The sequence below is a fragment of the Lampris incognitus genome, chromosome 19 (assembly GCF_029633865.1).
Source record: "Lampris incognitus isolate fLamInc1 chromosome 19, fLamInc1.hap2, whole genome shotgun sequence".
Taxonomy (NCBI): domain Eukaryota; kingdom Metazoa; phylum Chordata; class Actinopteri; order Lampriformes; family Lampridae; genus Lampris; species Lampris incognitus.
Genome location: NC_079229.1, coordinates 35,498,126 through 35,523,046, shown reverse-complemented (window position 1 = coordinate 35,523,046; position 24,921 = coordinate 35,498,126). Strand labels below are relative to the sequence as shown.

Here is a 24,921-nt window from a genome sequence, read left to right as displayed (position 1 = left end):
ACCCCGGAGAGGTGGCTAATGATGAGACGAGACTTTCATTTTGCTTTTGTTGTATTTGCAAAAGCTAAACCTGACAACAGTATACATAAACTTTACTTGTACTTTTAGACTTGAGTACTGTTTCCGAAGGCACTTTGAAAATGTGGATGCAGATTTTTCCTCAGGGTTTCTTCCTGAAGCCTTTCCCGTAGACGAATACACCCGCAAGGCAGCGGAGGTGTTAAATCAGAGTTGCCCTTCTCCTAGATGAACTGCCCGACAGGCTAACGAGCTTCATCTACCCGGGTTTGAAATCAGAGTTTTCCCTCTCCTAGTTTGGCTGCCAACCAAGGCTAACGAGTCCAATCGACCCACCCGGTTATACCGCCAGGAACCCGGTCGCCCCCGCGGCAGACTTTGTAAAAACAGGAGGTACCACGAGAAGGTGCTGCTGCGGAGACCTTTGCGTAGGAGCGGCCATATGCTGAGGTCCTGATGGACCCACGGCGATCAACAGACAGGAGTATTAACCCTAACACTCGTGTCTTTTTGATGGTGGAAGAAACTGGAGCACACGGGGAGAACATGCAAGCTCCGAGGTTGGATTACCGCGGGGTTCGAACCCAGGACCCTGCAGTGAGGCGACCGTGCTAACTGCTGCGCCATCGTGCTGCCAAGTTGCTGTGTAAAACAAGGCCAGTCACATGCCTGTCCTGTTTCTTGTCCAGCTTGTTCACAAGTTGTCCCTCATTTGGATGACTTCATGCAACCTTCAACATTTGTTTTGAACATTCTCTCCATCCAACAATCTATATGCCCCCCCACCGGTAATGCTGGAACCCACCTGTCAATCAAGAGCAGTCATTTTAAAAACCGGCTGGCTGACGTGACTTGATCTGAACGAGACGAGACGGGTCCATAAATCTGGTATTGGTGATTAACAGAAGTGGGTTCTATGTAGGAGAGGTCTGTAGGATCGTGATTAAGAACGTCATTTTCAGGTTTTGTTGTTTGGGGACAGTCCCCGGCGCCGACGCCGTGGAAAAGTGTGGATGTGGTGTGTTGAAGACGCTTCACTGCCTAACAACATACCAGACATGTCGGTATGTTGGACCTGACCGACTTCTGTAGCACAGTGGACTTCTGCAGCGCTGTCTGAAATGAGTCGTGTGTGCGTGTGAGACACTGTGCCAGACGGTGTCAGCATCATTAGGTGATTACATTTACATCTGATAATTCCGCCGTCTCCGTTTCTCTCACTGTGAACGACCCAAAGCGGGGGTGACGGCAGCATCGGCCACATACCCTAAAACCACCGCGGGGAGCCGAAAGTGAGAAGGTCAAATGTCGGGGGCCCTCATGCATGAGAGGTCTTAGTGGAAGAGAAGAAAGAGAAGGGAGAGAGGCACAGCGAAACAGAGGCGGAAAAGACGGTTTTTTATAAGACCAAGTTAGAGATGAGGAGGTAATGTGATGTGAATCACACGATGTGCTGTGTGTGTGTGTGTGTGTGTGTGGTGTGAGGACCGCCACTCTGATTGCCGGCGTGAAAGTCAGAGTCTCTGTTGAATATCTGTGAGGATATCGGCCGTCCTCTACTTGGCGGGGGAGTTGCGTTTCGGAGGACATATAATTATCTGTGTTCCTGAGGCCGGCCAATCACGCGAGCCCTCCATGTGGGCCCTCCGTGGACCTCAGAGGTTTCGGCTGCTTGAGACGCACTTGATTTACCTTTCCAGACACTCCAGCAGATCCCAGAGAGGCACATCCTGAGGAAAACCAGACAAATCAGGCGTGTGTCATGTTGAAAGTACTCCGTGTGTTTCAGTAAGCAGCCACACACACGTGTTGTGCAGACCCAACAACACATCTGCCTCACACTTGTCTGTCTGTCCATCTGTCTTTTGTTCTTCTGTATCTATTATATCTGTTGTTCTATTGTCTGTTTTCTGCATCTCTCTGTTGCTTTATCACTTCTTTCTTTTTTGATTGCTTGATTGAGTGAGTGATTGATTCTTTCTTTACACATGTGAAAAATAAAAAACAGATACAATATATAATTGGTAACAGAATGTGAAGGACAATTGCCGAAAAACCCTCAAGGGGCTTGACAGTTGTCCTTCTCCAGGCAGCATCCGACAGGAAACAACCACAGCAGTGTGGTATGCAGTCACAGCAGGTACCTATCAATACCTGCAGACAAAAGGTGGACACACAGTTCAGCACAGCACCCGACAACAATGCATCCCATAAACACCCAAGTTACACAAGTACAATGAATCAGCCATTGTCACAAGACACACAAACACACACACACACACATCAAGAACACTCATTCATGACACATACAAGTATACACAAACACTGTCATTAACACACTAAGAACATACACTCATGTGATGTGGCTTAGAGTTCTCATAAGACAAGAACCATATGGAAAATATTGGTCTGTTAGGAGAAGTGATTTCAGGGTTATTTTAAACTACTGTGAAGACAAATTCAAAAACATAAAGGCAGATAATTCCATATTTTGGACCCTCGGTAGAATTTACTAACCTGAGATTGGGAAGTACGGGAATGGGGGCGGGGGGGGGGTCTAAGGAGAGAAGAACTAGGTGTGAAGTAAGTATGAAACTGATAATTATCAGCAATATGTCATGGAAAAAAAGGGGGGGGGTTCTTTTTAAGGACTATGAACAAACAGGCCGATCTGGAGATGGTTCACTTGATAAACACTGAGGACACCTAATTGAAGAAATAGAGGCTGAGAGGAATGTTTTCAATGTACAAAATTTATTATTCTAAGTGCTTGTTTCTGAAGACTGTATATGGGCTCAAGTTTGGTCTTGTGAGTACTAGTCCAAGCTATATTACAATAATTACGGATAAACCGTATCCATATGGGATGGCATCCAGCACTTTAGTCCCCATCCATAGGGTTAGTGGTTGTGTCAGGAAGGGCATCCGATGTAAAATTTTGCCAAATCAGTATGCGGATTGACAAGACAATACTGGATTGGTTGAGGCCCGCATTAACAACAACCAGCATTGGTGCTTTGCCCTCACAGGGTCATGATGGAAATTGTAAAATCTGCACTGGCGACCTCTGAAAAACAGAAAAAGTTAAAAGAAGAAGACTATACAGATAAACCATTGAATAATATAACATAGTGGCTACTTCAGTGTTGATCTAGTGATGGATTTTGCCTAGTATACCAATACTCTCATTTTCATGGTTATGAACCTGATATGAGGTTTCCAAGATAAGGATTCATCAAGCAGAATGCCAAGGAATTGTGTAGAACACAGTTATGGGGACATTATCGATTACAGTTTTAGATGGAGTCAAAAAACCCCGATTTAAGACAAAGAAAGATGACGCTTGTTTTTTTAATGTTAAGTGATCGTTTGTTTAACTTAAGTCACATAGACAGCTTAAGTTCTTCATTTAACACCTTAATGATGGTGTCAGGATCTTTATGTGAATTGAAGACACTTTTGTCATCTGCAAATAAAACTTTAAACAGCTTGACTGAAACCCGGGGAGGAGGTCATTAATATATATATCAAAAATAACAAGTGACCAAGAATTGAGCCTTGTGGTACGCCACAGAGTATGGGAAGAAAAGGGGAATTTGTTCCATTTTCGGACACAAACTGCTGTCCATTGTTTAGCGCCAAGAGGTGAAAGCTTCTGAAGAAGAATATGGTGATTAACTCTTTCAAATGCCGGGTGTCTTGGTAGCATAGCGGTCTATTCAGTTGCCTACCAACACGGGGATCGCCGGTTCAAATCCTCGTGTTACCTCTGGCTTGGTTGGGCGTCCCCACAGACACAGTTGGCTGTGTCTGTGGGTGGGAAGCCGGATGTGGTTATGTGTTCTGGTCGCTGCACTGGCGCCTCCTCTGGTCGGTCAGGGCACCTGTTTGGGGGGGGGACTGGGGGGATAGCATGATCCTCCCATGTGCTATGTCCCCCTGGTGAAACTCCCCACTGTCAGGTGAAAAGAAGCGGCTGGCGACTCCACATTTATCGGAGGAGGCATGTGGTAGTCTGCAGCCCTCCCCGGATCAGCAGAGGGGGTGGAGCAGCGACTGGGACAGCTCGAAAGTTGGAAGAGTGGGGTAATTGGCCGCGTACAATTGGGGATAAAAAGCAGGGGGGAAGTCAGATACCGTCATATTAACCCTGTGTGTGTGTGTGTTTGTGTCTGTGTGTCTGTAGCTGGTTTGTCAGACCAGTCTGGGAGAGGAGACTCAGGATGAGAAGATGGCTGGCTGTGTGTTTCCAGCGGGCCCAGAGAGCTTACAGAGGTTCACACGGGACTCCCTGGCGGCCATCGAGCAGCGCATCGCCCAGGAGGAAGCCCGGCGAGCCAAACATTACCAGGAGGTACCCACATTCAAATAGACACACATAAACACACACGGTACCAGGAGGTATCTACACACATATTACCAGGAAGTATATGGGTTCTTTCTCACATAGACACACACACGCTACTAGGCAGTATTTACAAACAGTGTGTGTGTGTGTGTGTGTCTGTGTGTTTCAGGACCTGGGAGATGTGGTGCTTCCCAAGGCCCGGGTCGACCTGGAGGCTGGAAAACAACTCCCTCGAATATTTGGAGACATCCCCTCTCATCTGGTCGGGGTCCCCCTGGAGGACATCGACTCCTACTACTTTAGAGACCAGAGGGTAAGTGATTGAGTGTGTGTGTGTTCACGTGTGTGTGTGTGTGTGTGTGTGTGTGGAGAGATCTGAGAAGACAATAATCCCTTCCACGTTTAAGGCCAGCAGATAGGGTCTGCGACGGTGTGTACACATTCCCAGAGAGAGAGAGAGAGAGAGCGAGACAGAGAGCGAGAGAACGAGACAGAGAGAGAGAGAGAGAGCGAGAAAGAAAGAGAGAGAGAGAGACAGAGACAGAGAGAGAGATGAACACTGTAAACCCTTGTGCCCCTTTGACAATATCTCTGCATATAACAAGGCAGAGTGATAGAGCGTTGGAGGAATCATTTCATCTTCTTGCTCTTAATCGCTCTCTGAGTGGTGTCTTCCACCCACAGCTTGACTCATTAAGTAAGGGTTTTCAGTGAAACGGCTTTAGTTTAATGCAGTGCAGGTCTTAGTATGTCAGTGTAATGTATGAAAGGTATATGCACACGACACAGCTGAAAATATAAATCTCATGGTCTCTAAATGGTCAGAACCATCCCATAAAAGCAGCAGGAGTGGCAGCTGGCATCGGAAAATTCAAATATTATTTTGGCTGTGTCTTGTCAAGATCCGTTTTTGAGCATCCGGGTAGCGTGGCAGTCTATTCCGTTGCCTGCCAACACGGGGATCGCCAGTTCGAATCCCCGTGTTACCTCCTTTACAATTGGCCGTGTCTGCGGGTGGGAAGCTGGATGTGGGTATGTGTCCTGGTCACTGCACTAGCGCCTCCTCTGGTCGGTCAGGGCGCCTGTTTGGGGGGAAGGGAGGGGGAACTAGGGGGAATAGCGTGATCCTCCCACACACTACGTCCCCCTGGTGAAACTCCTCATTGTCAGGTGAAAAGAAGCAGCTGGCTTCTGAAAACTGTCCTCCACATACTGACCAGTATGACCCAGTTTAAAATGCATACTGTAAGTGTATAGCGAGTACAACAGTTCAGACATCGCTGTGGCAATAGTTCAGCATCCTCCCAGGGATCATTGAAGCTTTACGTGGTTCTGAAGGGGGGTAACTTTGGTTAAGGTAAGGATTAATCTGAGACAACTAAAGCGGTTGGACACAACAGTGGCAGCTTGTGTGATAAATCAAACAGACTACCTGATCGGCTTATGGATCACAGGAGGACCCTTAGTCTCCCCTATGACTCTGTCTGTCCTCCCTCCAGCCTTCATTTTCTTCTCTAGGAGTCATTTCACGTGAGTAAAAATGTTATTGGTAACATTTAAAATGAATACAACACATTTCTCTCTCTCTCTCTCTCTCTCTCTCTCTCTCTCTCTCTCTCTCTCTCTCTCTCTCTCTCTCTCTCTCTCTCTCTCTCTCTCTCTCTCTCTCTCAGACCTTCGTAGTTCTCAACAAAGGGAAGGCTATCTTCCGTTTCAGTGCCACATCTGCCCTCTACATCTTCAGCCCCTTCCACCCGGTCCGCAAGATCTCCATCAAGATCCTGGTCCATTCATATCCTTCAAAATGCGAAAGCCCCCTGCTTCCCTGTGAGCAGATTCTGTGTTGGGTGTGCGGTGGGTAAGTGATGTCACACTCACCTGTCGTCTTGTCCACCAATCAGAAGGGACATATTAAATTGAGAGTAATTCTGGATTTAGTCCGGTTGGTCTAAGATGACTGTGCAGCATTGAATGAGGACCCACTGCTTGATTTTGAAACAATACCTTATTTATCTTAAGCAATTAAATATAAACTTGTAACTACCGTGAAGTCTGCATGTTTAAAACAATTCTTTAAAGTTATCAAGCGCATTCATTCTCTGGTATGTGGGTGTCCTTTTATCCGGTCCTTGTATAACCAAAGTGAGAGCTGTGTCCGCATTCTTGGCACAAAGTCAAGCACGTTTTCGGTGAGTGTCGGACTCCACCAAGGTTGTCCCTTGTCTCCGATTCTGTTTGTGATATTCATGGACAGGATCTCAAGGTGCAGCCAAGGTGAGGAGTGTGTCCATTTTGGGAACCTCAGAATTTCATCTCTGCTCTTTGCAGATGATGTGGTTTTGTTGGCTTCATCAGAACGCGACCTCCAGCACGTACTGGGGTGTGAAATGGCCGGGATGAGAGTCAGCATGTCCACGTCTGAGGTCATGGTTCTCTACCGAGTCAGCATGTCCAAGTCTGAGGTCATGGTTCTCTACCGAGTCAGCACGTCCAAGTCTGAGGTCATGGTTCTCTACCGAGTCAGCACCTCCAAGTCTGAGGTCATGGTTCTCTACCGGAAAATGGTGGATTGCTCCCTCCAGGCTGGGGATGAGTTGTTGCCTCAAGTGAAGGAGTTCAAGTATCTCGGGGTCTTGTTCACGAGTGAGGGTAGGATGGAGCAGGAGATTGACAGGTGGATTGGTGCAGCATCAGCAGTAATGCGGATGTTGTACCGGACTGTTGTGGTGAAGAGGGAGCTGAGCTGGAAGGCAAAGCTCTCAATTTACCAGTCAGTCTTCCTTCCAACCCTCACCTATGGTCATGAGCTTTGGGTAGTGACCGAAAGGGTGAGATCGCGGATACAAGCGGCTTAAATGAGTTTCCTCCGTAGGGTGTCTGGGCTCAGCCTTAGAGATAGGGTGACAAGCTCGAACATCTGGAGGGAGCTTGGAGTAGAGCCGCTGCTCCTTCGCGTCAAAACGAGCCAGTTGAGATGGTTCGGGCATCTGATTAGGATGCCTCCCGGGCGCTTCCTTTGGAGGTTTTCCGAGCATGTCCAAGTAGGAGGAGACCTGGGGGTAGACCCAGAACTCGCTGGAGGGACTGAGTGTCCAATCTGGCCTGGGAATATCTTTGGATCCCCCAGGAGGAGCTGGAGGGCGTTGCTGGGGAGAGGGACGTCTAGAGTGCCCTACTTAGCTTGCTGCCACTGCGACCCGACCCCAGAGAAGTGGCTGAAGATGAGATGAGATGAGATGAGATGAGATGAGATGAGATGAGATGAGATGAGATGAGATGAGATGAGATATGTGGGTGTGTATTAGAGGGATAGAAAGTGAGTTTGTGCATGTTTGAATTTATGTGTCTGTAGGCTTGTGTGTGGGTCTACTTTTAATTGTTTGTGTGTGTGTGTGTGTGTGTGTCTGTGTGTGTGTGTGTGTGTGTGTGTGTGTGTGTGAACATACCTGCCTTACTCTGACTTTATGATGTAAAATGAAGCTGGCAGGATGATTCAGCTGCTCTCTAGTTGCCGCTCTAGTTGCCGTATGGGTCTTTGTGTCTTGTAGTTTCTGTTGAACTCACAGGAAACACAAGAAATCTTTTCCCCTCATCTTTTGAATTATTTTTTGGTATTTTCATATCTTTATTCGGTAGTCAGAGTGGAGAGAGAGAGAGAGAGACATGCAACAAAGGTCACTGGCTGGATTTGAACTGGTTACGTTGTGACCACATTATGTGTGATGTGACCATTCGGCTACAGCGGCGCCCCGTCTCTTTCTCTGTCTGTATTTTTGTCTGTCTCTCAAAGACAGCTCCCCCTGGTGATGGGTGCAGCCCCCCCCCCAGTGGTGGCAGGTGGCTGTGTAACATCTTAGACCCAACAGTATGCCTAACTTTTCCTATACGTACAAATGCAGAATAATAAAACATAGCTTTATTTTATGAAACAGTGGGCTAGGACTGTGTGGAATGTACATCTTTCATATATATATATATATATATATATATATATATATATAAAAAGCAAGCATGTATGTTTGTATGTTCACTTAAAACTCCAGAAATACTCATTGTAGAACAAAGAGAATGGTATCTTTAGAATCAGCACTTTCCAAGGATTGCACAGTTTGAAAAATATTTCAAAAACCAAGTAAAAAATTAGATTTATTTGCGAAAGAGGCATTCCGACGATGCTTTGTGGAGACTTCCGGCAAATCCTTCCAGTGGTCAAGGGAGGCACTGTACCTAACATCGTCAATGCTAGCCTGAAGACACGCAACATAGTTTACCCTTAGGCACTTGAGCACTGAGCATTAATACACATTGGCAAAGAAGCTTGATGAATGGATGGAAAATGATGACATTCAATAATTTTCGTTAATAAGATTCGTTTAGTCGACATTCGTTTATCACATGTATCATATCATAAATTAGCCTATATTTCATCATTGATTATATTGTAAAGATCAGATCGTGTTGGTTGTTTTGGTGAGAACATTTTCCCATGGGAAACGCCGGGTACCTCTCCTAGTTATTAATAATAAAGTGAGTCAACACTCCATTCCAAATCTGCTACACACGCACCTTACAAACAAAACAATGACGTCATACTGTACAAACAAAACAATGACGTCATACTGTACAAACAAAACAATGACGTCATACTGTACAAACAAAACAATGACGCCATACCGTAGCGACCGTGGGAGGTGGTTGCTCTGATCGGTGTCTCTGAGGAAGCACCGAAGGCGATCTGACAAGTCGCGGAAGCGGGGCAGGCTAAGCTAACTGCTAGCCCATGCAGACCAGCAGTTCTGGCTGGCATTCACTCTCTGGATGGTGGAGTTTTTGGACTGTGTTGTACTGAGTGGACTGTGTTGTTAACTTTTTTTCTTTCTTTTATATTTTATTTCTGATTTTCCCCTTTTCTCCCAGTTTAGTGGCCAATCGATCCCTATTTTAGTTAAAACACCCACCCTCGTACTGCATGCATTCGCCAGCTGCATCTCTCCGGCCGGCAGTCTCGAAGGAGTCGCCTCCCCACTTTCGTGACAAGGCGACTCCAGGCTGAACCACTGCTTTTTCCGACACACACAGAGACGCATTCACGTGACGAACACAAGCCGACTCCGCCCCCCTCCCGAAGACAGCGTTGCCAGTTATTGCTGCTTCATCGAGTCCCGCCATAGTCGGATCTGACGAGACTGGGGCGTGAACCCCAGTCCCCAGTGGGCAACTGCATAGACACCAAGCCGATGCTTAGACCGCTACGCCACCGCGGACCCCACTGTTTTTGTTTTTTTGGGTTTTTTTTGTTTTTTTGCTTTGTTCTCTGTTTTTGTATGTTTTTGGTAGTGTTGTTTTTGGAGGTTATGGATGTGTTTTTGTCTTTTGTGTTGCACTGCTTTGGGCTGGGGGAAACGGCATTTCGTTTCTTTTGTGTACATCCTACATGAGACGAAAGGACAAATAAATTGTTCCTGATTCCTGACTGTCAGTGGTCCTCGGCTGGGGGAGCACAATGGCTGATGGGACTGTTAATGTTCGGTTTAAAGTTGTGTTTTAATGATGTGGTGTTCATGTTGTGGTTATTCTTGTGTTGTTGTTTTGGGGGTTCGACTCAGAACAAGTAGGAGAGCGTTTACTGACTGACTGACTGTAGGACTGGGACTGGGACTGATGTCGCCACGTTGGACCTGGGAGGGGGGGGGTGCTCATTACGTTGTTGTCAGTTCTGGTCCGTTCTGGCCGGTGTGAATAAAAGAGCCCTCCCAGGGTTGTGCGGTGTATGGGGGACGGGAGTTGCAATTATAAAGAGATCTCTGCCTCGCCACTCATTCACCACAATACTTTCCATCTTAGTTGGCAGCCCCCCGACTTAAAACCTCTTCCCACGCACCTGTAAGTATCAGTCTGTTCCTATGTTTGACGTTGTCTTGCTGCAGCCCAGCAGAGCTCCTCTCACCTCCCCTTTACAAGGAACGTGTTCTTATTACTCAGCTCATCAGGACTACAGCTCAGAGCACACAACTATATGGAGAGCAACAGTATACAGTCTGCTACACCATATTTCCACAACCAGAAACACTTTATTTGTCATTTCATTTCATGCACTTGTGCACATGAAATGACACGTCGTTTCCCCCAGCCCACAGCAGTGCAACACAAAGACAAAAACACATCTAAAAACTACAAGAACACACACATCCAAACTAACACACATATCCAAACTAACACACATATCCAAACTAACACATATATCCAAACTAACACACATATCCATATCCACACTAACACACATATCCACACTAACACATATATCTAAACTAACACACATATCAAACTAACACATATATCCAAACTAACACACATATCCAAACTAACACATATATCCAAACTAACACATATATCCAAACTAACACACATATCCAAACTAACACACATATCCACACTAACACACATATCCACACTAACACACATATCCACACTAACACACATATCCAAACTAACACATATATCCACACTAACACACATATCCAAACTAACACACATATCCAAACTAACACATATATCCAAACTAACACACATATCCAAACTAACACACATATCCAAACTAACACATATATCCAAACTAACACACATATCCAAACTAACACACATATCCAAACTAACACATATATCCACACTAACACACATATCCAGACTAACACATATATCCAAACTAACACACATATCCAAACTAACACATATATCCAAACTAACACACATATCCACACTAACACACATATCCAAGCTAACAGACATATCCAAACTAACACACATATCCAAACTTAACACACATATCCAAACTAAAAAAACAAGACTGTCCAGGGGAGCGACTGCCAGCCAGGATGACTGTCAGATCTGCCGGTCTGCATGGGCTAGCAGGTAGCTTAGCCTGCCCCGCTTCCGCGTCCTGTCAGACCGCCCTTGGCGTTTCCTCTTCGGGCACAGCCCCAGGCAGGGCCCTGGTCCCTGGGCCCACAGGACACAGCAGACCAGGGAAGACAAACTTGGACGCAGGTGTGGACAAAGACGCTGCATGGATGGTACTGGGTGAGGCCGCCACAAACGTGAATTCATGCCGCCATCGTCCCACACCGAAAGCAGAATAATTTTAAGTATTAAATTGACAAATACATAAATATGTGTATTTAAAGTCCAAGAACGTAAATAAATTAAGCCATCGTGGAGCCTGTAAGGTTTGAAACGTAAAGGTTTGTACCGCTGCCGCCCAGTGGCGACCCAAATATTATAACGCAGTCATACATATACAACCACACAGCTCCACTAATAACACAAATTATATAAATATTCTTCTTGTACAACATCTCACTTTGTAAAAGCAGTGGAAGGGCTTAGAAATCAAAAACATGCTGGTAATTTGGTCGTTTATTCATCCAAATATAAAGAACTTGAATTTCCTGTAAAAATATATAAAGAACTTGAATTTAGTTTAAAAATATATAAAGAACTTGAATTTAGTGTAAAAATATATAAAGAACTTGAATTTAGTGTAAAAATATATAAAGAACTTGAATTTAGTTTAAAAATATATAAAGAAATTGAATTTCCTGTAAAAATATATAAAGAACTTGAATTTAGTGTAAAAATATATAAAGAACTTGAATTTAGTTTAGAAATATATAAAGAACTTGAATTTAGTGTAAAAATATATAAAGAACTTGAATTTAGTGTAAAAATATATAAAGAACTTGAATTTAGTGTAAAAATATATAAAGAACTTGAATTTAGTGTAAAAATATATAAAGAACTTGAATTTAGTGTAAAAATATGTAAAGAACTTGAATTTAGTCTAAAAATATATAAAGAACTTGCATTTAGTGTAAAAATATATAAAGAACTTGAATTTAGTGTAAAAATATATAAAGAACTTGAATTTAGTGTAAAAATATATAAAGAACTTGAATTTAGTGTAAAAATATATAAAGAACTTGAATTTAGTTTAAAAATATGTAAAGAAGTTGAATTTAGTCTAAAAATATATAAAGAAGTTGAATTTAGTGTAAAAATATATAAAGAACTTGAATTTAGTGTAAAAATATATAAAGAACTTGAATTTAGTGTAAAAATATGTAAAGAACTTGAATTTAGTGTAAAAATATATAAAGAACTTGAATTTAGTGTAAAAATATATAAAGAACTTGAATTTAGTGTAAAAATATATAAAGAACTTGAATTTAGTGTAAAAATATGTAAAGAACTTGAATTTAGTGTAAAAATATATAAAGAACTTGAATTTAGTGTAAAAATATATAAAGAACTTGAATTTAGTTTAAAAAAATCCGTTCCAGCTCTACACGCCTTCTCTGGAACACCAGAATGAGGTTAATCAGAAGAAACAAGATGCCCTCACATGACAGTTCACCACAGAAGAAGAGCTAGAAATGATCATGTTCATCGGGCGGTGGAAGAATCTTCCACAGAGAAATGCAAAACGAAAAGCTGAGTGTAAAACATGGGCGGTGTTTGTGTGTTTGGGCAGGGCCGCTCGCCGGCGGCTCGCCGCTGTAATGAGATTCATTGCTGTGAGTGTGAGATGTGAACATTGTAAATCAGCCTGGATTAGCACAGCGGCTAAATGACTAAAATGTAAAATAATGTGACAAGTGGCCGATGGAGGGGAGGGGAAAAAAACTGCTTCAATCTGAAGTGTCAGCGAGTGTTTAGAGCCTCGCATCCCCGAGAGAGGGAACCACAAACCCCAAACCTCCCGAACCCAGAGCCCCGCCGGGGCCCGTCTAACACATGACGTTTTATATATCAATCACAAATCACCGTGTGTGTGTGTGTGTGTGTGTGTGTGTGTGTGTGTGTGTGTGTGTGTGTGGTGTGACACGACTCATCCATTGGGTTGTATTTCTAAGCCAGATATTAGACATCACCCGCCGCATCGTAAACATGACCAGTAAATATTACCCAACCACACACACACACACACACACACACTCATAAACAGGCAAATTCATGTATGTCAGATATACCCCCCCCCCCACACACCCACCCACCCCACACACTCGCAAGCACTGTGCACATAGTCATGCACGCACATTTAACTTGTTTAAAAGCATGAACACACGCCACACAAACCAACACATGATATATTTCTACACAAACACAAAAAGGCACACAAACACATACCACACGCAAACATATTTTACATTTCTGCACAAAAATACACACACAACAGACAGTGTGTTTGCCGTGTTGTCTGTCACTTATTTTCAGCAGTCATGGCTTTCCATAGAGAGGCACGGTGGTGCAGTGGTTAGCGCGGTGGCCTCACAGCAAGAAGGTCCCGGGTTCGAGCCCCGGGGTAGTCCAACCTTGGGGGTCGTCCAACCTTGGGGGTTGTCCTCTGTGTGGAGTTTACGTGTCCTCCCCGTGTCTGCGTGGGTTTCCTCCGGGGGCTCCGGTTTCCTCCCACAGCCCAAAGACCTGTAGGTCAGGTGGATCAGCCGTACTAGATTGTCCCTAGGTGTGAATGTGTGTTGGCCCTGTGATGGCCTGGCGGCCTGTCCAGGGTGTCTCCCTGCCTGCCTGCCGCCCGACGACTGCTGGGATAGGCTCCAGCAATAGCGGATGGATGGCTGGATGTGTCCTGCTCTGACAGACTGTAAAGTAAAATGTCTGAGCATCTTCAAACATAATCACATCCCAGGAAAATGGGTTGCGTGTGTTTGTGTGTGTGTCTGTCCACGGCTAATTCCGCAAACTACGGGACCTGTCTGCCTCAACCTTTTTGTGGGTAGTTATGACTGTATGACGAAGAACCTCTCGTGGCTGTGATTCAAAATCTTTGGAAAATGTTTGTTCTGGCTACCGCCGCTGCCTCTCCCCGTCCTCTGTCCAGCTCGCTTGACCAGTGCTGCTCTCCACTGCTGCGTGATCCGAGTCAGCCGGGCGTGGGCAGGCGCCACTCTGCTCCACGTGATCAGAAGTTATGAAAAGAATCTCGATAGTCAATAGAAAATGTGGAAGTGATAAAGGAACAACTTCCTCTGGGTTGCAGTCAAATCAGGAAGTGTTGCATATTCTTGCCACCGCCCGATCTGAGTCGCCCTCTATACGAGTTGCGCATTTGTGACTGTAAGCGCTTAATGTATTACCCCCCCCCACCCCCGCCCCGAAGAGGCACAAGGTTAGTATTAGTTGGAATACTGTAATATTAACATATGGGTTGTGTCTTCAAGTAGTTTTGAACTACAAGAACTCTTTCTTACTGTCCGTTTAATTGAGTTAGCGTTAGCGTAATGTGAGCTAGTGTTAGGCTGTGGTAATGCTCGCTAGCATGTTTGTTGTTTGTGTTTGTAACTAGCTCCTACGTTGGTTTTGGGGTTTCCAATACATCTAGAATCATCAGTTCAGGTGTCAGACCGTCTTTCGGAGGGATATGCTACGGTTTAGGGTTAGACCATCATGGTCGCATAGCAAACATTTTCTTTTTGGAGAGGAGTGGCGGCTGGCCAGTAGAGGGCGCTGGGGCGCCACCCCCTTCAGATATCAAGAGATGAAAATCTACTTAAACATGTTAAATATAATGTAGTTGTATGATGCAAATAATGATGAAATAAAAGTGTGGTCAGTCTGTGAGCGCCTGTCAGCATCATTAGGTATTGGTTCAGATGGTGTTTGGTTGGTTTCTGTCTGAATACATATACTTCCTGGGTGAATACATATACTTCCTGTCTGAATACATATACTTCCTGTCTGAATACATATACTTCCTGGCTGAGGGGCGCCGGCCAAACCATACCTTATGTAATCCCTCAAACTTGTGGCGAGCAGGTGACCTGAGGCTGCTGTCTGATTGGTTTCTTCAGATCTTCCAGGGGGCGCTGTTCTGTGCTGCCCCAGACACTCCCACTTCTATTGGCAGTGAATTGGTGTTGTTTAATGTTTTTTGATCTAATGTGATTGGACAATTCTCGTGGCTGTCAATCATGTTCCCACCCACCACGATGCCTCATCTCGACTGTCAATCATCCACCGTCTACCAACCCTGATAAAATCTATAGGCTACATGGTCCTTCCTAATAACTCTGTGACTGTATGGACATTAAAGCAGCTGTCAGGTGGGCTGCGCTAAGCTAAATTGCCCCCCCCGCCCCCTCAGTTTTTAGCACCAGCCGCCACTGTTGGAAAGTGTAAGTTCCTATTGGCTGCATTCGAGTGAGGGTCCGTCTTGGAGGCTGTGCATCCACAGACTGACGGGCGAAGTGTTGAGGGATACATTGATGCGATTTTGATGTTGAAATGTTGCATGCTTTTTGAATCATCTAACCTTATTTGTGTAACAAATAGCCGGAGGAGTGAATGGTGAAATGTTTTACATCTCCTGAAGGGGGGGGGGGGGGGGACGTCGTTAGCTTAAGCCTACGCTGACGTTGAACACCGTCTTTTCAGTTGCAAAAAATAGACAGACAACCACATGCCACTGGATTTTAGACACCGAGTAGACATGACAGATATTACTTCACACCAAAAACTCAACGGTCCCCCAAAACACACACACACACACACACACACACACACACACACACACACCACCTCACACAGCTCTATTTTTAACAGGGGAGGTGGTTGGTGGTGGTTGGTGGTGGTTGGTGGTGTTGAGAGATGTCAGGCCGGCGGACACGTCGCTGTTGTCGGTAGGATAAGTAGGTGAAGAGGTCGACAACAGAGGTGTGTGAGACGGGGGCTGGCTGCTGGGTGTGTGTGTGTGTGTGTGTGTGTGTGTGTGTGCGTGGCTGTTGTGTTGTGTTGTCCTGTGTGTGTGTATGTGCGGTGGGGCTGTGTGTGTCGCTATGTGAGAGCCAGATAAAGAGAGTGAGGGAGAGGGAGAGGGAAGGAAAGGAGAGACGGAGGAATGGCAAGGAGAATTTGCTGTTGGGGAGTGCGTGTGTTTCAGTGTGGTGGCTATTGTGTGCGCGTTTGTGTTTTTTTAGCGAGGTTGTGTTTTCAAGTGTGCTCTGGCTTGATGCCGAGCTGCACTGGCGCCATCATGACAAGCTGTGAAGTGTTTTAAGTGAACACACACACACACACTTATGCTTTGGTGTGTGTGATGATGATGATGAGAAATGGGCATTTTGACATATCAGAAAGAAGCTCTATGTGTATGTACATGTGTTGGATTCTGGGGTTGATTGTGTGTGTCATTTTGTACATACAGATGGGTAATACATTAAAGGAAAAACCAACATAAAGTGTCTTAGTGAGCGTTGGGCCACCGTGAGCCTCCAGAACAGCTTCCGTGCTCCCTGTCACAGATTCCGAGTCTCTGAACTCAGCTGGAGGGATGGACACCATTCTTCCAGAAGATATTCCCTCATTTGGTGTTTTGATGATGACGATGATGGTGGTGGAGAGCGCTGTCCAACACGTCGGTCCAAAATCTCACCATAGGTGTGCAGTTGGGTTTGAGATCTGGTGACTGTGAAGGCCATAGCGTATGATTTACATTATTTTCCTCCTCATCAAACCATTCAGTGACCCCTCGTGTCCTGTGGATGGAGGCAATGTCAGCCTGGAAGAGACCCCTCCTGTCGGGATTGAACTGTCTCATCATAGGATAAAGGTGGAACACTCGCAATAACTGTGTATTGATCTGCAGTGACCCTTCCCTCTGAGGGGACAAGTGGAAGCAAACCATGCCAGGAAAATGCCCCCACAGCATAACAGAGCCCCCGGACCCCCTCACTGTAGGGGTCAAGCATTCAGGTGTGTGTGTGTGTGTGTGTGTGTGTAATACAAATATATGGCCACAAGAGGAAAGGTGGTGAATTACCAGATGGCAGGATAACAAACATACAGGACAGTTACAAGTACCTGGGTATTCCACAGGCAAATGGAAACCATGAGGAGGCAGCAAGAGGTCAGCTACAGCCAAATATCTCCAGAGAGGGAGGCAGGTGCCGAGGAGCCAACTCAATGGGAGAATAAGATCCAAGCCATCAACACGTATGCCCTGCGAGTCACCAGACACCTAGCGGGAATAATAAGCTGGCCAAAGGAGGAGATAAAGGCCACAGATATCAGGACATGAAAACGCCTCACAATGCAGGAAGGGTTCCACCCGAAGTCCAGCAGCCTGAGACTGGACCTTAAGCAAAACAACGGGGGCCAAGGATTAGTGAGTGTCAGAACCACTATCCAGGATGAAACAAGGAACATCCATGAGTACATCAGCAAAAGGTCCCACCCCAAGACTCACTCACTGCTGAGTGAGTAGCTCAGGCAGCAGAAGACAGAGAGTGGGGAGGAAGAAGAAGAGGAGGTATCATGGAAGATCAAGCCCCTCCATAGGATTACCATCGACAGATAGAAGAGGTGACTGATATAGAGAAATCCTACCAGTGGCAGGAAAAGACCTGACTGAAGGACAGCATAGAGGCTCTGATGATAGCAGCACAAGAACGGGCCCTCAGGACCAGATCAATTGAGGCAGGGGTCTACCACACCAGACAAGGCCCAAGATGCAGGCTGTGCAAAGACGCCCCTGAGACAGTCCAGCACTTAGTCGCAGAGTGTAAAATGCTAGCTGGGAAAACGTACACTGAAAGGCATAACCAAGTAGCTGGGATCGGGTACAGGAACATCTGTGCTGAATATAGATTGGAAGTCCCCAAGTCCAAATGGGACACACCACCAAAGGTGGTTGAGAATGGCAGAGCTAAGATCCTGTGGGACTTCAAGTTCCAGACTGAGAAGCAGATGCTGGCTAACCAACCAGACATTGTGGCGGTCGACAAGGAACAGAAGACAGCAGTAGTGATCGATGTAGCAATCCCGAGCAACGGCAATGTCAGGAAGAAAGAACACGAGAAGCTGGAGAAGTACCAAGGGCTGAAGGAATAACTAGATCGGATGTGGAAGGTAAAATCCACAGTAGTCCCAGTGGTAATAGGAGCGCTCGGGGCTGTGACCCCCAGACTGGGAGACTGGCTCCAGCAGATTCCAGGAGCCAGATTCCAACATCTGAGGTCTCTGTCCAGAAGAGTGCAGTCCTGGGAACAGCTAAGATACTGCGCAGAACCCTCAAAATCCTAGGGCCTCTGGCAGAGGACCTGAGCTTGCGGAAAACAAGACACACACCACCCAAAAAAGGGTGTGAGGGATATATATATATATATATATATCTGTATATAGGGTCTGCTCAGCAAGAATTGTGTTTGATGGCATTTCCCATGACGCAGTTTTGTGCATAACTGTTGATGTTCTGGACCAAAAATTTGATGAACCAAATGTAAGAGAGAGAAAAAAAACAAACCCTTACGTACCTGTGAGAACACAACAGGACAGACGGAGAAAGACACAGACATGAAGAAAGAGAGAAAAAAGAAAACAAAGATGGAGACGAAGACAGGAAGAGGTACCAGAGGAGGAAAAGAAGGAGGGTGAAGTGGAGCGTGGAGAACAAAAGAGAGGGAACCAGAGAAAGAATGGCAGGATTGAGAAAGAAGGAACGAAACGAAAGAAGGGAGGATGGACAGAGAAAGGAGAGAAAGAAAACAAGGAAGGAAGAAATAGAGAGGAAGGAGGAAAGAAAGAAGGAAGGCAAGACGGAAGGAGTGAAAGAAAAAGACAAGAGGAAAAACAGGAAGCGGTAAATGAGACGGGTGGAGCGATAGAGAGAGAGAGAGAGTCCTGTCGAGTATGTGGGCAGCGTAATGACATTAGGGGTATGGTGGCCTGGGAGGTCCGTAACAGCAGAGCTAACATTACCGAGTAATTATCTGCCTGTTCTGTAGCAGCAGTAGGGGAATATTTGCTTTGTTTGCCGGTCCGTAAACCGATTACCACCACGCCCGTCACTGTGCACCGGTGCCACGTGCATGGCAGCGCACTAGCCGGCACTCAATCAACAATTAGCTCTATGTTTAAAATCAGTTTCACATCCAGCTCGGGCAGATTCCATACTGAGAATGTGTTGCTCGCTCCACCGAATTGCAATAATTATGATTCATTTATAGAGATGATTGGCAGTTGTGCAAGGTTTCACAAATTGCCTCCCACCTGTGCGTCCCACCTGTGTGTCTGCCCAGGTTGCACATGGCAGGCAGTGGGGTAGTTTTTAAGACATTTCTCTCGGGTTTGATAGATTGGAAGGTGGCAATTATGGGAGAGTGGGCACGCTCCCATTGCAGTGTTAATGGCATCTCATTCTGCCTCACTGAGCGTGGAGGGCCATGGAGGGAGCTCGGAGAGACACACCTGCTGACAGCTAGTAATATGCCAAGTTACGCATATACAAAGTAATATACCAGTTAGTAATATGCCAAAAACTGTTCACTCTGTTAATGCATCATTGATTTTTAGGCCCTATGTTCTAAAAATTAAATTAATAAATTTTGTTAAGATAAAGGACTCTCACCTATGGTCATGAGCTTTGGGTAGTGACCGAAAGGGTGAGATGGCGGATACAAGCGGCTGAAATGAGTTTCCTCCGTAGGGTGTCTGGGCTCAGCCTTAGAGATAGGGTGAGGAGCTCGGACATCCGGAGGGAGCTCGGAGTAGAGCCACTGCTCCTTCACATCGAAAGGAACCAGTTGAGGTGGTTCGGGTGTCTGATCAGGATGCCTCCTGGGCACCTTCCTTTGGAGGTTTACCGGGCACGGCCAACTGGGAGGAGACCCCGGGGTAGACCCAGAACTCGCTGAAGGGACTACATGTCCATTCCGGCCTGGGAACACCTTGGGATCCCCCAGGAGGAGCTGGAGGGCGTTGCTGGGGAGAGGGATGTCTGGAGTGCCCTGCTTAGCTTGCTGCCACTGCGACCCGACCCCGGAGAAGCAGCTGATAAATAGCACCTGGTGTTGATAGAACACACATGTGAGTTGTTGATCATATCAACATTACTTTCTGTCTGTAATGTTGTCTTTTAAAATGACCTTTATCTGATGACTGTTACTTTCATCCCGGCTCTCCCCACTACTAGTTCTTCATATAATACTACTGTGATTGCTATGAATTGTTCTAATTGCTGACTCTGTTTGCAAGTCGCTTTGTTGATAAAAGTGTCTACTAAATGAAACATGGTGGTCCAGTGGTCAGCACTGTTGCCTCACAGCAAGAAGGTCCTGGGTTCGAACCCCAGGCCATTCCAGGTCCTTTCTGTGTGGAGGTTGCATGTTCTCCCTGTGTCTGCATGGGTTTCCTCCCACCATCAAAAAGACCTGCATGTTAGGGTTAATACTCCTGCCTGTGCCCCTGAGCAAGGCAAGGGAAAGAAGAACCGGTGTTGGTCCCCGGGTGCTGCAGCTGCCCACTGCTCCTGTACAATAGGACGGGTTCAATGCAGAGGATGAATTCCTTGTAACCAAATAACTACAATGACAAAATAAAATAGCTTTCTTCTTTCTTTCTTTCTTTCTTTCTTTCTTTCTTTCTTTCTTTCTTTCTTTCTTTCTTTCTTTCTTTCTTTCTTTCTTCTTCTTCTTAAGTTTTTTTTTGTTAACTTTCTGATGATTCCATCCTGAGTGAATTAAAACTAGTGAGACATTTCGACCATTCAACACCAAGACGAAGAGTGAAACTCCATATTTTTGTGTTGGCGGTGGTAACTAGTTTGGTAAGACTTTAGCTAAATGTGAAACCATTGTATAGCAGACATCTTGTGAGAGATCGTGACGGTTAAACATAAAAATAAGACGGGCGTCCGGCTAGCGTAGCGGTCTATTCTGTTGCCTACCAACGTGGGGATCGCCGGTTCGAATCCCCGTGTTACCTCCAGCTTGGTTGGACGTCCCTACAGACACAATTGGCCGTGTTTGTGGGAGGGAATCCGGATGTGGGTATGTGTCCTGGCCACTGCACTAGCGCCTCCTCTGGTCAGTTGGGTTGCCGGTTCAGAGGGGAGGGGGGGAACTGGGGGGAAATGGTGTGATCCTCCCACGCGCTACGTCCCCCTGGTGAAACTCCTCACTGTCAGGTGAAAAGAAGCGGCTGGTGACTCCACATGTATGGGAGGAGGCATGTGGTAGTCTGTAGCCCTTCCCGGATTGGCAGAGGGGGCGGAGCAGAGACCGGGACGGCTCAGAAGAGTGGGATGATTGGCCGGATACAATTGGGGAGAAAAAGGGGGGAAAGATGTAACAAAAAAAGACCCATATAAATAAGACGTTTCCCTGTTAGGGATTTGGTCGGTGCTGTTTTGCGGGAAGAGTTTACACCTGGAAATGACAGAAGAGTACATAAGCTTGACTCGGGTGTGGTGTCTTTCCAACAACGGATGCGGTCTTCATGTTAGCATGCTGTCTCTCTAGCTGAGACTGACCTTTAACCTGCATTTGGTTCCAGTCTGTCCTTAACCCGCTCACATTATTCAGTTTATTCATCATGTGCACCATCCTGACCAACTGTTGCTTCATGGCCATGTCCGAGCCAGCCTACTGGGCCAAATACCTTGAGTAAGTACACCTGTCTGTCTGTCTGTCTGTCTGTCTGTCTGTCTGTCTGTCTGTCTGTCTGTCTGTCTGTCTGTCTTTCTCCCTGTCTTCTGTCTGCTCGTCTACCTACACGTCAAACTGTCTGCTATGTTATGAAGCAAAGGTTAGCCGTGAAGCCAAAGCTTTGAATACTTACTGGGCTAGCTATTAATTCAGCGTGTTGCTATGGTGACAGCGTATGAACGTAGAACAGTTACTCAACTTGAGCTGGGGCGTCCGGGTAGTCTAGCGGTCTATTCTGTTGCCTACCAACACGGGGATCGCCGGTTCAAATCCCCGTGCTACCTCCGGCTTGGTCGGGCATCCCTACAGACACAATTGGATATGTCTGCAGGTGGAACGCCGGATGTAGCTATGTGTCTTGGTTGGTGCACTAGCGCCTCCTCTAGTCGGTCGGGGCGCCTGTTCAGGGGGAACAGCGTGATCCTCCCACGTGCTACGTCCCCCTGGTGAAACTCCTCACTGTCAGGTGAAAAGAAGCGGCTGGTGACTCCACATGTATGGGAGGAGGCATGTGGTAGCCTGCAGCCCTCCCCGGATTGGCAGAGGGGGCGGAGCAGAGACCGGGACGGCTCGGAAGAGTGGGGCAATTGGCCAAGTACAATTAGGGAGAAAAAGGGTGGGGGAAAAAAAATGTCTTGATATTCATCCATTCTCTGAAACAGCTCAAAAGCACGAAACAGCCTTTATTGAACAGAATCATATGTGAACAGTTTTAACTGACTCATCGTGAAGTGAAATCTAACATTGTTTTAATGTGCACAGGTAAAAGGTGTAAACACCTTTTACAAACAAAAATACAAACAACATTTCCCGAGTTTTCCAGCGTGAACGTAGAGTTGGGGAGTGCTTCCTAAACCCAGTTTACACCAAAGATTTGCCACAAGACGAGTTGAAATGTGCCCCGACTTGAAAAAGAAGGTGGTGCGACTTCCTCAAACCTGCCAGTTTACACCACGGACACGAGATGAGACGGCGTATCGTTTCCATAGCAATGACTCTGTGCTTGCGTTCCAACTGGGTTGCTTTTCAGACTTTTTTCTAGCGCTTTAAAATGAGAGGGCCTCTGGGTGGCGTGGCGGTCTATTCCGTCGCCTACCAACACGGGGATCGGCGGTTCGAATCCCCGTGATACCTGCGGCTTGGTCGGGCGTCCCTACAGACACAATTGGCCGTGTTTGCGGGTGGGGAGCCGGATGTGGGTATGTATCCTGGTTGCTGCACTAGCGCCTCCTCTGGTTAGTCAGGGCACCTAAGGAGGGGGGAACTGAGGGGAACAGCGTGATCCTCCCATGTGCTACATCCCCCTGGTGAAACTCCTCACTGTCAGGTGAAAAGAAGCGGCTGGTGACTCCACATGTATGGGAGGAGGCATGTGGTAGTCTGCAGCCCTCCCTAGATCGGCAGAGGGGGTGGAACAGAGACTGGGATGGCTCGGAAGGGTGGGGTAATTGGCCGGGTACAATTGGGGAGAAAAGGGGAGAAAAAATAAAGTGAAGGAGGACCGTGATAGGGAGTTACTTGCTACAGTCTCAGTTCTAGTGTTGATGACACGGTGAAAACAGGAAAACGAGAGACTTTGGAGCCGTCCATGGCTGCTTCAGGAGAATACCCGGGGGCCTTAAGCAAATGTATGCTGTGAACCTCCTGGTCAATTTCTCCCCTCTTTCCTCCGTCCAAAACTCCGCCATTTTGTCCAGCCAGTTTGTAACCGACTTGACCAGCTGACTTCGCTACGAGCCGATTGGCTGTTGAAACGGGTGACGCGCCTTACGTTCTAAAACCAGCCACTGGTGACTTGACAAGCGGAGTCCCAGACGACGCCATCGGCCGGCGTGAGTCCAGCTGAGACCACGTCACCTACACCTCTGCAACTTCTCTAAAACGGGTTCCTCTCATCTCATCGCATCGCGAATCTTTTGGTGTAAACTCAGCTTTTAATGAAGCATTTAAGACCTGGTTGCCCTTACTTCCTGTCTACTCCCTCCTCCCTCTCTCTCTCTCTCTCTCTCTCTCTCTCTCTCTCTCTCTCTCTCTCTCTCTCTCTCTCAGGTACACCTTTACAGGTATCTATACGTTTGAGTCGCTGATTAAGATCCTTGCTAGGGGCTTTTGTTTGGGGCCCTTTACCTTCCTGAGGGACCCCTGGAACTGGCTAGATTTCAGCGTCATAGTCATGGCGTGAGTCACACACACACACACACACACACACACACACACACACACACACACACACACACACACAAGGGTGTGACTGCATGTACGCGGGAATCTGAAACACACATAACATGCAGTCACACATGTCACATGCATGCACATATTCACTTGCCCAGACGGCCATTTGTAAGTACACACTAGACAGCAACACAGGTTTCAGAATAAAAGCCCAACCTGTATTATAACACTGTGCCTTTGTCCATCTCCAGTCGAACATGACACAAACGTGTGAGACTCGCTGAAGGCTTTTAACCAAAGTACCTTTCAGTGCACGTGCACGACTTACCACACGTGACTCCAATGGCGCTCAAACTTACGGAAGTATCTTTTCTATTTGATCCGGCATCAAATCTCGGCATTCAACCTCCCCTCCTACCACCTTAACTCCTTCTACCATATCCCCTCCTCGGTAGTGAACCGTGCCTCTTAACCCTTGGCCCTCTGACCACCCTTCCCTCGTCAGGAAAAAAATACAAGCAAACCACCGGCCGAGCTTACTGTGTCCTGTCCTATAGTACTACAAAAGTTACCTGTGACCATTCTAGCTCTGAAACAAAACTCAAGATGCTAATCCAGCCTCGGAGAGAGCGAGAGTTATCACCAGTGACAGCTGGTGGTGATATTGGGTGGGTGGGCTAACAAATGCCTTATACCCATCAATAGTTCACGCTGCAACAACAGCAGCATCACATCTGAAATACCAAGTATTTACCTTGTTATATAGCAAGTTCTCTACATCAACACTATATATTAAATACCGACAAGTAGGGATGGGTATCGTTAAGATTTTAACGGTACTGCTACTCTTGCCGATTTCGTTCTATCTACACGTGTGTCGGTGTTGTG

At 46.4% G+C, this 24,921-nt stretch overlaps 1 protein-coding gene across 1 annotated transcript in view; it reads left to right on the top strand.

Annotated features, from left to right (window-relative positions):
• Positions 1-4,249: 4,249 nt before the first annotated feature.
• scn5lab (sodium channel, voltage gated, type V-like, alpha b) overlaps positions 4,250-24,921 on the top strand; it is a 283,003-nt gene continuing 262,331 nt past the window's right edge. Inside the window, exons 1-5 of the mRNA XM_056299257.1 lie at positions 4,250-4,372; positions 4,536-4,679; positions 6,040-6,158; positions 21,730-21,819; positions 23,911-24,039. Of these exons, the coding sequence (XP_056155232.1) occupies positions 4,250-4,372; positions 4,536-4,679; positions 6,040-6,158; positions 21,730-21,819; positions 23,911-24,039 (605 nt within the window). The remainder of the gene's footprint in view (positions 4,373-4,535; positions 4,680-6,039; positions 6,159-21,729; positions 21,820-23,910; positions 24,040-24,921) is intronic.